Below are 16,051 nucleotides of genomic sequence, written 5' to 3' on the forward strand. Positions count from 1 at the left end.
CTGCTAAAGTATCTACATAATTTAGTTAAACGTAAATAAACTATGTTAAAAAATGTTGTGAATTTTCTTAAAAAATGCGAAGAAACTTTTTCCCCAACCTATTATTAAGTGGGTAATGAACACTTTGTGCATGTGCACCACTAACTAAAGTTAATTTAGTAAGTGCACTTTTTGGCGGGAACGCGAGGAGTGAAGCAGTGTAATTTGTTTTATTTTGTCTATTTAGTGTTTCTTCAAGTTTAAATGTGTAATAACGGTGGTTTATTAACTGTTTAATATCTGTGAAAGTGCACAAATGTGGGAAAATGAAACAAAGCCGCTGGACGTAACTTCTCGGGATCCTCCAAAAAGTCCACTGAAAAAATTTCAGTAAATGACCACCATTTTACTGATATTATTTTTCATCCAATATCATCTCTTTTCATTTAGTTCCATCCCAGTTGATTAATGTCTCAAATTAATAATCTTCATTTCATTTCACTCCATATTAACATTTTTCATAAAAATAAGAATAAAATTAAAATAAGACATGACTTCATGGTCATGCGGTATGCAGCGGCTTGGCTCTGTCCCTGGCATTGCTGAAGTCCATGGGCGACGGTAACCACTCACCATCAGGTGGACCGTATGCTCGTCTGCCTACAAAGGCAATAAAAAAAAATAAAAAATATCTTAGTTACCAGGTCATAAAATCCCTTAAAAAAAATTTAGTAAGTAATTACAAGTGTTATTACAAATTTAACAGGAGATTCTACGTAGTGATTCGACCAGTATGGAAGTGGAAGTGCGGCCCCGTTGGTTAGTCCCGGATACAAATTGTTTCATCGATCATCTACCACTGTTGCAAGCCGTGGTCGCTGCGCCGTCTCAGCCGTACACTCTAGCCGTGCCTCTGGTCGGTGAGTACATGCCCTCTGTTTTCTTTTACCTTTCGGGTCCTTTAGTATTTGACAGAATTGAATTTAGTGTATTTGATTATATATGTATGTGAATATACGAGTATATGATGGTGATTATATATAGATATATTATCCATTTTGTTATTTTCGCAATAAGTAATGCACCTACCACAGGACTCTCTACACCATCCTTGGTTGACTGGTAGAGTATGCCCCAGGCATTAAGTCCGCCATTGTACTTTTGTGCATGAAGTTTAATAAATCATTAAAATAAATATAGTAAATTGATTTAACTTGTAGTTGACAAAATATGCGACATGTGCCCTTTTCGAAATTGCATATTCAATTGAGGTCGTGATTTGTGGTCGTCAGTAATGAGCGAGCTGGAGGGGCTGAAGAAGTGCGGTCGCGTGGGCGGCATGGCGGGCGCGGCGCTGGCGTGGGTGTGCGCGGGCGGCGGCGCGGCAGGCGTGCGCCTGGCCACGTCGCGCGGCTCGCTGCTCTCGTCCCGCGCCTTCACCGCCGAGCGCGACGCCGACCGCGCGACCAACGACGACCGCGTGCTCTCCACCGCCCTCAACTTGCACGCTAACCTCGTGGCCGCCCAACCACACCCAGACACCGGTATGTAACGTTGCATATTTATTTTGTATTAATGCTCCCCCAGTAGTCGAAATTCGACTATAATTAATTGAAATTAAAAGTTTTTACACTATTATGATTCTATTGTCAAAGACTATTGTAATTCTATAATCACAGATTACACCAAGATTCCACTTTAGACAAATACCTATTATTAAAAACCAAGAACATTTAATCTATTTTCAATTTGACCACAGATTATAAGCAATAAGAAAAGTTTGACAATAAACAAATAGTATGCATGCGTGTGTGCGTCATATACATGGTAGTGTGTGTAATGTTTTTTTTATTGATATGAATAATTAAAAAAAAATTAACATTTTGCACTACTTCTCTATATTTTTTTGCTATAAGTGTGGGAAATTTCATACTCCTCCGTCCGCGCAATTTTCGTAAAAAGGGATACAAAGTTTTTGCTTCACGTATTAATATATAGATAATGAGCTTACTGTTCCAAGCTGTTACCGGGTACCGTAGACATCACCATGTGAATTCCGCTGTCCACTCTGAGCATTTCGACTCGGAACGGCAAATTTTAATGTCAAAAAGAGACAAAACTATGGTATCAACGCGTACAGCATTCTCTACGGCCAATATGAAAATATCGGGGTGTTACTAAAACAACGTTTTTAAATGTATCAGAAACGAAGTCAGAGGAAGGAAACGGTGATTCAAAGACGAACCGTAGCGTGCGAGAGGTGGTGCTGCTGACGGATGACCGCAACTTGCGCGTGAAGGCCCTGGCCGCTGAATTGCCCACACGCGATTTGCCTTCGTTCGTACAATGGGCTGGGTTGAGTGCTGGAAACGATAAGGTGAATGTTTATTGAAGTTATACTTCTTTAGGCGCGTTTTGAAAAATTGATGAGAGTGAAATTTTACGATGCGCGCGCACCGTGACACAAAATTAACAGAATGAAGTTGCCCACTAAATCGCTCATTACAATACGACCGACGTAACTTGGCGAGTCTGAATATAGCCGCAGGTGAATTTTCCGAACCGTACCGAGAATTACCGAATTTATACGATGTCAAGAAAAGGAATGTCCAATATGCGTGTTTGAGGATGTTGTTTAATCGATTTTTTTTCAAATTGATTAAAATTTAAATAAAAAAAGAAAGAAATAAATTTAATAAAAATAAAGTATAACTTCATACGCACGTACATAAGTACACGCACCCTTTTTTATTATATTGTAAATCAGTACAGAAAGCTGACAAAATTCGTTGTTTTTTTTAGGTTATAATAGCTTTGAAATTAGAACGAAAAATAAAATTTGACCTTATTGTTGCTTAATCAATATTAAATGATAGCTTCAAGCGCTTTAGTGGGAAATTTGAAAGCGTTTTATATATAGCATTTTCTTAGGTTTATTACTAGCTGGCATATATACATGTATATATATAACAAAGATATCATGTATATATATAACAAAGATATCATGTATACATATAACAGTCAACGAGATCACAAACAACCATGAAAACTGTAAAGTATTCAGAACATCGAAAACAATATAAGAAATGTAATAAAGCGTAAAAACAATTTTAATTTTATAAATCTGATGTTCCATGACTTAAAAATTAAGAACAGTTGCGAAATTACTTTTTAATCTTTGTCCCAACAACCGAGTAAGTTTGACTTTACCCAATTTATAATTAAAAAGCAAGAAAGGCAAATAAAAAGGCGAATTAATACACGATTAGAATTTAATACTTAAGTTTAATTTACTAATTTAACGTTTTGTTTTTCACAGAAGTCGTTAAGTACGACCGACGAGGCGACATCGGAGCGCAAATGATGTTTATTAAGATAAGCTCACGTGATATATAAAAGCTCGTGTTCTCTTTTATTTCTAGTTGATACGGAATAACTAAATGTGACTTAAAGTTGCGGAGCATTAGTGCTTAATTTAAATAAATATTGATGAATTATATAAATATTTTCGGTCAGTGCTTGTTTTTTGCTCGCACTGTACCTTATCTGTCGCACCTCAACATAGTATAGGAATTGAATAGTCTAAGCTAAATCAAAATACACGAATACGGTTTGTTGTTTTTTAATATTCATGAAATCCACTTAAAGGATTCGAACCTCGTGCTTCTCTTTTATTTGTATTTTAATAAACTAATTTAAGTTTTACCTATGTCGGTTATTAAGCAATAAAAAAATAGTTTTGTTGTGCTATTACTGTTGTTTTTGTTAAATATAAAAATTTACCGCCGACCGAATACATCTGTGTTTATATGTTATTGACTTAAATTTGTGAAAGATAAAATTTCATGGTTAAAATTAAGTGTTTATGTATGTTAAAATAAAACTTGACAGTATGTATGTTATAGATGTTCTTTCACGTTATTGTGTTCGCATCGATATATTACGTGCCATTCATAATTCCATCGTTCTTTATATCGGTTGTAAGCATAGTTTTTGCATCTTATTATTATTATTATTGATATAGTGCATGTTCTGAAGTGTGCTTCAGGGTATATTTTTTTAATTAGTTTTATTTCTCTTTTTTTTTTACTTTTGTTTAAGCTTAATTATTTTTTCACGATAGTAAGTAAAAAATATATTTACACACTGAATTGTTGCTTCGAAGTTTTGATTGAGACAAGCTATGAATACGTAACGAACTTCATTGCAGATTTAGTAATACCATTTCTGTTTTAAACAATTGTATTGGATTAAAATTTTGCTATAACAAATTTACAGTTCTACGATTTGATAAAAAAATGTCTTTATTTCAATATACTATATAGTAGAGTTAAATGTTACTAAAAATGTAAAAATAAAAAACTAATCAAAAAATCTCGTACATAATTCAATTGTAACCAATGGATTGTTCTGGTTTGTAGATAAAAAGTATTTTATAGATTATTAATATTATATAATTAGAAAATCGTTAACAATTTTATTGTACAAAAATATCTACTTTTTCCGATCAATTTTCACGTCATTATGTTTTTTTTTTAAATTTAAATCGAGATGTTTTGAAAATAAACCATGAATTATTTGAAACCCACAATTTTTATTCATTTTTCTTAGCTTAGTAGAAACTTATCTATACTAATATTATAAAGAGGAAAGATTTGTTTGTTTGTTTGTTTCGAATAGGCTCCGAAACTACTGGACCGATTTGAAAAATTCTTTTTCCATTAGAAGCCGACATTGTCCCTGAAGAACATAGGCTACTTTTTTAAATTTTTTTTTATTTGGTTTCATGTGTGTTTTAATGTTTCCGAAGCGAAGCGAGGGCGGGTCGCTAGTCCGTAATAAAACTATTAAAATGTTGTGTATGACATTCATAAAGGTAGGTAAATGTTGCATTTAAGCGTCAGAAAGAAAGACTAAAAGTAAACTTGGTTGTGTGTATATTAAATATTAGGGGTTAAAGTATGAAATTGCCGATTTGTACTGAAAATTTGAGTATTTTTTTTTACTTATTTATTTAATCAAAATATCTGCTATTATTATCTATACATTGCTGCCATCTAATAGGAAGGTCATTTATGCTTTTGCGAACTCTGATGATCTACATGCTACAAATTGTGTGAAAGCATTTTGTACTGCCTCCTGGGAAGAAAACTTTTTATCACGTAGAAAATTGTCCAAATCACGAAATCTGGCGAATACGGAGGGTAACGAATGGTTTCTAATTGCAGTTCCTGTAGAGCTAAAACTGTTTCTCGTGCTGTATGAAGTCTCGCGTTATCATGGAGCAATAATGGTGAAGATCGATTGATGAGTCTTGGCTGTTTCACTGCAAGTTTTGCTATCATTGTTCGGAGTTCGGCACATCTGCCGTTAATGTTTGACCAGATCGGAAAAAGCTATAGTGAATAACACCACGCTGAGACCACCAAACAGTTATCATTACATCTTTATTAGTAAGCTTTGCTTTAGGACAGTTGCGGCGTTTGACCTGGGTTCAGCCGTTGCATTTTTCGCTAATGGCTTTCGTAAAGAATCCACTTTTCTTCAACACGCATTTCTTTGTGCAGATCAGTCAAATCCGAAGGCACCTATTTTTTATTTTATTTTATTGATTTGACGCTAATGAGTCAAAGTCGTTGGTAAGGTAGCGTTAAACCATGTCGCTAATTCCTGGGTAGTTTGGCTCGGATCGGCTTTCACCATCTCTTTCAATGTGTTCATTGTTTTTCACATGTGTGGGCAGTCTTCCACGTGGTTCATGGTGTTAAGTGGTTACTAGAGCCCATAGACATCTACAACGTAAATGCGCCACCCACCTTATAGTTATATAGAGATATTAGTTTTTAGGAGTAAGTTCTAAGGACTCAAGTATAGTTACAACGGCTGCCCCACCCTTCAAACCGAAACGCATTACTGCTTCACGGCAGAAATATGCAGGGTGGTGGTACCTACCCGTGCGGACTCACAAGAGATCCTACCATCAGTAAGAGCTCAGCGTTAGTTCTGCGTCGGAACTCGTATTCAAAAATCACTCGAATTTTCGAAGTTTCTTTCTTGTCTAGGCTGAATAGAAAGAAAAAAAACAACTGAAAATCGATAATCGAATATTGCACATTTTTTAAAAGAAGAACCTCATAGGTACAATTTAAAAAAAGTTTCACTCATCATCTTATCATCTCAAACCCTGAAGGTTGTCAATTCGAAGTACCTATTACAATAGAACGGCAATTTCATACTTTAACCCCTATTAAAAGAATGACAACATCTTCCGACGAGCGGGTATTATTGGTTGCCATATCGACGCGGCGACAGTCTGACTGTAGTTTTCCAAAACTTATATAAAATATGCAAGATTTCTTGAATTTATCATTAGCATTCATATCAATTTTGACAGTTTCTCACATACCAGTAGTTATCAATAAACAGACGAAAAACCGAACTATGACAATAAATTGGCTTTGATTTAAAAATAAAGTAGTACTTATCATTTCATTAGACCCAATCTATCAATATCTAACAATATATACCAATCTATGAATAATTTTTTTGAAATATTCACGGCAATTATATTATAATAATTAAAAACGTCATTTTCTAGGTGACAATATCATCTGTGACATAAAGAGAAGTCGTTGCTTTAAAAATTTTAACCATCAAAATTTAAATAAATTCTTTCATCACTGCGGAGTTTTTGGCGGGAATGCGATGCGGAAATTATGTGAATTGTTTTGTTTTGTTACTTTAGTGTTTTTTCGGGTTTCGATATGATTAAAGGTGGTTTATTAACTATTTAGCACCTCTGAAATCACTTTCAGATTGTTACACACCGCATTGATAAACAGGTCTATCAGTCTTAACAGTGTTTAACTCACTTAACCCACCCAGTGACTGAGTTTAAATTAAAAGCGGTTATGTGGTTATCGAAAAAATAATAAAACTGACATTTGTACACTGTTTAAATAAATTTATTGGCTAAAGTCTACGAATAAATACTAAAGTGTATATCTGTTTCAATAAAGCTAATCATAATGTCATTTGAAGACAAACAAAAGTCAAATATATTTATTTAATAGAATTGGTACCCAATTAAAGATTATTTTCATCAAGAAATGTTTTTCAATAATCTGCTAGCCTATTTCTCGAAATGGTTTTTCACTCAAAGAAATTAAAGATGCCCATTTCCCATGGTGCATGCCTATTTCCACCTTATAGGAAAATACTTAAAGTGCAGTTTTTCTGCGTCAACGTGTGCGAAATGTTAAAATGCTGGTCCGGGAAAGTTGCCTTGAGTTTTTCTTCATCTGGCGGCAACTGCGGTGCTCACGTCTTTAGGAGGACGAACATGTGATAGAGCATACCTTTAACGTTTTCGGAATAATAATAATACATTTTGAACAACCGGGCAATCATCTCGAGCAGTAGCAGGATCTTGCAGGCCAATGCAGTGGAAAGCTTGATCATAAAGTAGCTTAAATTTAAAACACGTTAAGAGTGCCCAATGACCATAGCTCTGGTTTATCAGTAAAGTAGTTTCGCCTTATAGTGGAATCATTGGTGAAAGGCTCTCGGTCGGCTACCTTTAAAGAGCAGAACAATAAGAGACGAGTCGATTTTTAATGGAGTAGAGTATGTAGTGGCAAACGGTTTAGCGGTTGCTGGATCTCATAGATATTACAACATATACGCCGCTGCCCACCTAGAGGGTCGAAGTAAAAGACGGACTATTAGTCTTCGACCAACGATAGTATATGACGGATTAGGGACCGCCGTGATGTTTGTAAAAAGTGTGACGTCAGCACCGCTGACGTCGCGGTCATCACTTTCTTGACGAATGACTCATGTTTGGGTTTCCGAAACAAAACTTCACGAGAACTTCACGAGAACTTCGTATATTGCACGAGAAGCATAACAACGTTACAGAGATATCCGTACAGTACAACGGCTCGGACACGAATCAATCAGTGCTAGACAGCACGGCCGTATTTATGGGGCTTCGTACCCGTGAGCGTGTTGACACGTTTTAAACACGTGAGCGTGTTTACACGTTTTTCAAACACGTGAGCGGGTTTACACGTTTTTCAAACACGTTTTAAAGTATTGAAATTACAATAAAAGGAACTGTTTAACATCAATTTCTTATCACAGAGTAATTAGTTGATGATCGGTAGGTAAATAGTCATATTTGCGCCGACACGGCCATACTGACAGGCGGTGCGCGCTCTGCACCAGCCACCCATGTATGGTGTATCACCAGAGAGTTCTTGGAGTCCATCTGAAACAATGGAATGTCTGTTTCTGAGATTGGTATCTGTGTACCTTTTTATGTTACTTTGAAAGTAACTTATTTTGTGTAGTTTTATATTGTGACGTACACTGTGGTACTTATGTAGTGAACGTACACTGTGGTACTTATGTAGTGAACGTACACTGTGGTACTTATGTAGTGGACGTACACTGTGGTACTTATGTAGTGGACGTACACCGTGGTACTTATGTAGTGGGCGTACACCGTGGTACTTATGTAGTGGGCGTACACCGTGGTACTTATGTAGTGGGCGTACACCGTGGTACTTATGTAGTGGGCGTACACTGTGGTACTTATGTAGTGAGCGTACACTGTGGTACTTATGTAGTGGGCGTACACTGTGGTACTTATGTAGTGGGCGTACACTGTGGTACTCATGTGGTGGCGTACACTGTGGTACTCATGTGGTGGCGTACACTGTGGTACTCATGTGGTGGCGTACACTGTGGTACTCATGTGGTGGCGTACACTGTGGTACTCATGTGGTGGCGTACACTGTGGTACTCATGTGGTGGCGTACACTGTGGTACTCATGTGGTGGCGTACACTGTGGTACTCATGTGGTGGCGTACACTGTGGTACTTATGTGGTGGCGTACACTGTGGTACTCATGTGGTGGCGTACACTGTGGTACTCATGTGGTGGCGTACACTGTGATACTCATGTGGTGGCGTAATTTTATTAATCAAAAATAAAAACTTATCCTTTTGCCGATTGTTGATTTTGTTGTTCGACCATCCTGGTTTGTGAAGTAGATGGTAGAGGTTCATCGGCTGATGCTGGTGGGTAGTCTTCTTCCGCCGATACGGTTATCTGGTCTCCAGGTTGTTGCTCAGCGGAGGCGGCATGTGATCCCACTTGGGCGGTGCGCGCTCTGCACCAGCCTCGTTGATTCTCGTAGGTTTTCTTTGATTCCCATTGATCTGCAGGAATAAAAAGTTTCTCTGAGTAGCGCATCTGTTATACTTGCGTTACTTGTGACTATGTAAGTTTGAGACTATTAATGCGATTTTATTGTAGGGTTCTCGAAGGTTTTCGTAGATTTCTCGGAGGTTTTCGTAGATTTCTCGGAGGTTTTCGTAGATTTCTCGGAGGTTCTCGTAGATTTCTCGGAGGTTCTCGTAGATTTATTGAAGGTGGGATAAGAATGTGTAAGGTGTTGTTCGTTGTGTAAGGATATCATGGTCTTCAGATGAATTTTGTGGTGAAATTTTAGTAATAAAAAATAAAAACTTATCTTTTGTATTCATTGATCAGTTGATTGTTGATTCCGTCGCTCGACCATGATGGTTTGTGAAGCAGACGGTACAGGCTTATCGGCTGATGCTGGAGGGTAGTCATTATCCGCCGATACGGTTATCTGGTCACCAGGTTGTTGCTGAGCGGAGGCGGCGTGTGATCCCACTTCTGATGACGGATTAGGGACCGCCGTGATGTTTGTAAAAAGTGTGACGTCAGCACCGCTGACGTCGCGGTCATCACTTTCTTGACGAATGACTCATGTTTGGGTTTCCGAAACAAAACTTCACGAGAACTTCACGAGAACTTCGTATATTGCACGAGAAGCATAACAACGTTACAGAGATATCCGTACAGTACAACGGCTCGGACACGAATCAATCAGTGCTAGACAGCACGGCCGTATTTATGGGGCTTCGTACCCGTGAGCGTGTTGACACGTTTTAAACACGTGAGCGTGTTTACACGTTTTTCAAACACGTGAGCGGGTTTACACGTTTTTCAAACACGTTTTAAAGTATTGAAATTACAATAAAAGGAACTGTTTAACATCAATTTCTTATCACAGAGTAATTAGTTGATGATCGGTAGGTAAATAGTCATATTTGCGCCGACATATATGAATCTAAACACCCGCAGTTATTTTATACAATTAAAATGTGAAGAATTCTGTGCGTTCAGAAATGCGCATGGAATATTTTACCACACATTATCACGAAATTAAATACATAGTACAAGAATTCCGTCTACAATGGATTTATCGCGATATCGCTTGAAGAGAATCAGCATCACGATATGTATCCGGTTAATTGCTTGGTTTTCCTATGTTTAAGAAATATAAAATATCATTGGAACTTACGTAATAACAACAAAAATATGAATGCAATATTTTATTATCGGATACTAATGATGCTCTTAGATGTTATGCGCTCGGACAAGGATGAACTCTATTATACCTTTTAGTTTAAAGACACTCAAAGTGCGGATAATTCACGCCTGGCATTGATTAAGAGGTTGCGTATTGAAAATGTAATTTTATGAACGCATTTATAGGGCTGATAATTAAGATTTTAGAAGAATGTTAAATCCAAATATTTTCCTACAAGTGAGAGATTTCTATCTATATATGTACGTAGACTTGAGCAATGGGAATTGGCAATGTTCCGAGGCGAGGCTTGTGTGCACCGTTGAGGTTGTAAAAGCACCGTTAAACTTATTTACCGTGCGCATCTCTCTTCAGGCAGCGCCTCACTATACCATATATTTAATACGAATTAAGCATAAGAAGATATTCTACGACTGGTACGATTATTACTGTTAATAAAATTCGCCATCATCACGGATATTCTTAATTAGATTCAAGAAAATAATTAATAATTTGCTGGTCAGAAGAACAGAAGGTTTTCAAATCATACAGTTTTTTAAATGTGTAAGGCCCATGTAACGGCGTTGATTATTAGATTTTAATGAAGATACACAGAAGAGATTTTAGGGAATGACCTTATTTGTTGTTCGAGAACTGACAAACTTAGGGTACGTTTGTCTAAAGTAAATATTGAAAGTTCTGTGTCCGTGCAATAAAAGATGTCATATGTGAACATTGTTAGGTATGTATTTTATTAAAAAACTAGCTGAACCGGCAGACTTCGTAGTGCCCCAATCGATAAATAAAATACCTAAACTTTTGTATAAAATAAACTTAATACAAACAAAAGGAATCCGTCCGACGGGGGACACATCAAAGGAAAAAAAAAATGTTTTTTTTTATATAATTCCCAGCATTTTCATATTTATTCACCTTTTAAACCTTCTCTGAACTTCCACGAATAATTCAAGACCAAAATTAGTCAAATCGGTCCAGCCGTTCTCGAGTTTTAGCGAGACTAACGAACAGCGATTCACTTTTATATATATAGATAGAAGATAGATGTTGTAGATACATGTGTTTTATTCTGATTTTCCGAAGGTCATACCCGTTGTGATTTTCACGAACCAATAACAAGTCAAGTAACAAACAGTCCTTAGTGTAGGGATTGCATGTAGGCTGGTGAGACAGCAACTCATACCCTGTTGGAGTATTTTTTTTTTTTTTTTTTTTTTTATTGCTTAGATGGGTGGACGAGCTCACAGCCCACCTGGTGTTAAGTGGTTACTGGAGCCCATAGACATCCACAACGTAAATGCGCCACCCACCTTGAGATACAAGTTCTAAGGTCTCAAGTATAGTTACAACGGCTGCCCCACCCTTCAAACCGAAACGCATTACTGCTTCACGGCAGAAATAGGCAGGGCGGTGGTACCCACCCGCGCGGACTCACAAGAGGTCCTACCACCAGTAATTACGCAAATTATAATTTTGCGGGTTTCATTTTTATTACACGATGTTATTCCTTCACCGTGGAAGTCAATCGTCAACATTTGTTGAGTACGTATTTCATTAGAAAAATTGGTACCCGCCTGCGGGATTCGAACACCGGTGCATCGCTTCAACACGAATACACCGGACGTCTCATCCGTTAGGCCACGACGACTACAAAAGTATGACGAAGCTGCAGTTTATCGGATGAAATACCTTGACAGTAAGGTCGTCGACAACCATACCAAGAGTCCCGAGGTAGGGACCAACGTTCAAGGGTAACTAAATAATAAATAAGTAAGTTTTTGTCTGTTAATTCTATACATTTAACAAAACGTCGAGGTAATCTGTAAAGCTGTTAAAATGTACACTAACAAAATGATAGATTTTTTTAAATTTGTAAATGAACCATTGATCTAATTACATAGGTCTTAGTCAGATGGAATTCCGTAGGGTTTGTATCACCTGGTAAAAGGTCGAATACCTACCTACCTAAAAGCTGGTTTATACTTAACAAATAAAATAAGAATACAGATATACTGAACCCAAATAAAAAAAAGAGAATTTGTTTCAGAAAAAGATAAAATAAATAATTTAGATATCCTCCTGCACGATTTTGAAGCGTATTCGATGTTGAATGCAAAATAACTAAGTAATAAAAATAAAGATGAACTATTTATTAATACTCGTTATTTACAAATGCTAACTGTATTTGATGGGAAGTACAATAATTATAATGCAGTTAAAGATTCAAAATGATTTATATTAGAAGATAAAACCGTAATTGTACGTTTATAAAACCCACAATATTTATGACTGCTGTTACGTAAACACATCCAGTTAACTATTCGTTTTGTGTTTTGGGTACACCTCACTATAGAAAAGTTTGCTGGCACATTCGGATGCTTTATAGTATTACCTAAACGTGTTGTAGTTTTATATGTGTTGAAGCGCAACTGTAGTTAATGTATGGGGTAGGGGAATGAGGTATTTCTCGTGGGTATTGTGTCCCCTATTATTATGTTTCATCGATATAGCATACTTTTGTTTGATTCTTTCAATAAATCAAATTTAATTGTCGTCATACATGGAATTTGATTGCCAAGATTTTAGCTACGGTTTTATCTTATAACTAGCTGTACCCGTCCGCTTCGCTGGGCATTTAAAATTAACACTATTATTTCTCATCCCCACAAAGATTTTCATCATTAACGCCCCCGCAACTGGTGTAGGGAGTCCAAAACTCATATAAATCCATTAAGTACATGTATTTTCCACGGATACCAAGTTTCAAGTCAATCGGATGCACGGTTCAGTGGTTATAACGGAACATCCGTAAAAACCACTGTAGATTTATATATTAGTATAGATATCATTGTTTTCAAAAATTGTAAATATTTGATGATAACGTTAAAATTAGTTAATAACTTATGCGTTTTCAAAGACTAAACGGTAATAAACTGCTAACCTAAAGGAAACGGATAATAACAATCATTCGCTACGTTATACACAAACGCTTATTGCTTTGAATAATTTGTTAACCCGCAATGAATTGGGAGAAAAGTAAGGGATCAACAACCTCTGGTATGCTTAGCTCCCATAGAATCTGTGCGCCAGTATTATCCGTGCTTGTACAAAACTATGGTTCCAGATTTCGAAGCTATACTTAATTGAAGCTAGAAAAGATTATCTAGGACTGCCTAAAATTAATATTGGTAAACCTGACCGTATGGAAATGCTTTGCAGTACTGTTTAAACCGTCATTTTCTTTTTTTAGAATCGCACTATTTGGCGTCGATTGCAGGGCTTAACTGTATGACCATGTACAATATACAAGAAGTAGAATGCGTTCCCCATCTGCCGCATAATGTCAGATCTGGAACCTCTCTTCAAGTCTTTAGCACTAAGATATGCTCCTACTCAATTGAGGTTTATTTATATTGAATGGTATACGGAATTACGAGTATTTAATGAACAAATTTCAAACATAAATAATTGTACAAAGCGGCTCCGGAAAAGGTTTTAGGACAGTAATTTACAATAGGTAACATCGTGGCTGTGCCTGTGGGGTTTTCGGCGTCCATGGGCGGCGGCAGTTACTAAACATAAGGTGAGCTACACGCCTGACTGTCCGCAACAGCAATTATGAAAAAAATATTGTAAAACAATAAGCCTTTGAATTGTAACAGATTGCTTCCTTTTGGATTACTGCGCACACCCACAGGGTAAAAGTCTTATCCTTTCTACTTTTCACTACTGACCCGGTTGCTTATCTTTCATCCAGAAGTCTATATAGTTATTTAATGTGGAAAGATTGTTCCTAAATAGATTTGAAACATTCACAGTTTCTGTCAACTGTGTTTTGATATAACACGATTTATTCAAATCAAATCACTCCGATTAAAATTAGGTAAGTAAAAGGTTTTTGTTTTACTGTTTCCGTAAAACTGTGAAATGAAATTGATAAGGTATGCTATTTGGCTTACGTATACACTGAAAATTGATTAGAATTTAACTGTAAATTAGAAAAAGGGTTATGACAAATTGACCAAAATTTCATAATTAATTTGACATAATTTCTCGTGACATAATATGCATTTGGATTACAGTATTTTTTGTTTTTGTTATTTTTTTGTTAATCACGTATCAATACACACAGTAACTCTACAGTTAAAATCAAAACAGTAATAGTATTTCGTGGAGCGCCAATTTTATTAATTCAGATTTAAAACAAGATAAGGTATGTATAATTATTGGCGCTTCGCATTTAGTAGGATACGAAATGCTATTTCATCACAACATTAATTAATTTACATTTTTAACGTTTAAAATGCGGAAGTGAGTGTATTTATTATGGCTGTAATAGTATATTGCCTGTCCCTGAATTTACGGATTAGCGTTCATTAAAGTTTACCGTTAAGCTATTAATTATCTTATTTAATAATGTTATTCACCTGATGTGTACTGACATATTGTACGGTGTACCGTGAAAAATGCTGATATTTAGAGTTCAGCCATTTTTCTTCCATTATCTTTTTTTTTCATTGGTGTCATAGCATCCGGTATAACGCGGTCAAGTACTTTAAGACGTTTCATTTTATAATGGGCAGAAAATATGTTTTTAATCTCAAATTTATGTACGCAGATTCTAATTAAAATTAGCTGTTTTTATTGGCTTCTCGATATTATTTGGTTCGTTGTTTCTTATATGTATTAAGTTATGGTAAATACATATTTTTTTTTATTGCTCAGATTTGTGGACGAGCTCACAGTCCACCTGGTGTTAAGCGGTTACCGGAGTCCATAGACATCTACAACGTAAATGAGGCCACCTTGAGATATAAGTTCGAAGGTCTCAGTATAGTTACAACGGCTGCCCCACCCTTCAAACCGAAAAAAATTACTGCTTCACGACTGAAATAGGCATCTAGGAATAATTTAGGAATAATTGATTTTATACCGCCGCCTATGCCAGACATCTGCAATGCCAAGTGTATAATCAAGCAGCTTTTATAGTTAACGGCGCTTATCAATCGTTTGAATAAAGACATCATAGCGCTTGGAGCTCGGCTACGGACTGATACGTGAATTTGTTCGAGAGCTGCACATGCGGCAAAGAGATTTCTTGCACTATGCACAATCGCACAGTTTCCAGGTAATAGGGATAAACACGTATTTATTTAATTACTTTATAATCCGACGTTTCGAATTCACTACAGTTACACGTGACCACGAAATCTGCAAAGTTCGTGACCAAAAAATAAGCACGGGATTAAACCGTGAAACTTTCTGTTAATCATGTCACGTCAGACCAAAGGCTTTTACTTTACGAAGCTTAGGTCAGAGCTCGCGTGGCGTTCTACTCTCATCGATAAGTCAGAGCTCCCAAATAGTTACTCGTTCCATTCGACTAACACCAGAGGCGAATTGTTCGATCCCTCAGGTGTCCCCCCAGTCAGTTTTGACTGTGGTAGGACCTCTTGTGAGTCCGCACGGGTAGGTACCACCGCCCTGCCTATTTCTGCCGTGAAGCAGTGGTGCGTTTCGGTTTGAAGTGTGGGGCAGCCGTTGTAACTATACTGAGACCTTAGAACTTATATCTCAAGGTGGGTGACGCATTTACGTTGTAGATGTCTATGGGCTCCAGTAAACATTTAACACCAGGTGGGCTG

The 16,051-nt window shown here is 36.8% G+C and overlaps 1 protein-coding gene across 2 annotated transcripts in view; it reads left to right on the plus strand.

Annotated features, from left to right (window-relative positions):
* Smg6 (Smg6 nonsense mediated mRNA decay factor) overlaps positions 1 to 4,563 on the plus strand; it is a 29,787-nt gene extending 25,224 nt beyond the window's left edge. For both annotated transcript variants that reach the window (XM_089730365.1, XM_089730364.1), the window contains 4 exons: positions 746 to 899; positions 1,272 to 1,523; positions 2,184 to 2,356; positions 3,299 to 4,563. In XM_089730365.1, coding sequence (XP_089586491.1) covers positions 746 to 899; positions 1,272 to 1,523; positions 2,184 to 2,356; positions 3,299 to 3,343 — 624 coding nt within the window. In that variant the 3' untranslated portion in view covers positions 3,344 to 4,563. The remainder of the gene's footprint in view (positions 1 to 745; positions 900 to 1,271; positions 1,524 to 2,183; positions 2,357 to 3,298) is intronic.
* Positions 4,564 to 16,051: the final 11,488 nt, after the last annotated feature.

The sequence above is a fragment of the Bombyx mandarina genome, chromosome 10, assembly GCF_030267445.1.
Source record: "Bombyx mandarina strain Sakado chromosome 10, ASM3026744v2".
Lineage (NCBI taxonomy): Eukaryota > Metazoa > Arthropoda > Insecta > Lepidoptera > Bombycidae > Bombyx > Bombyx mandarina.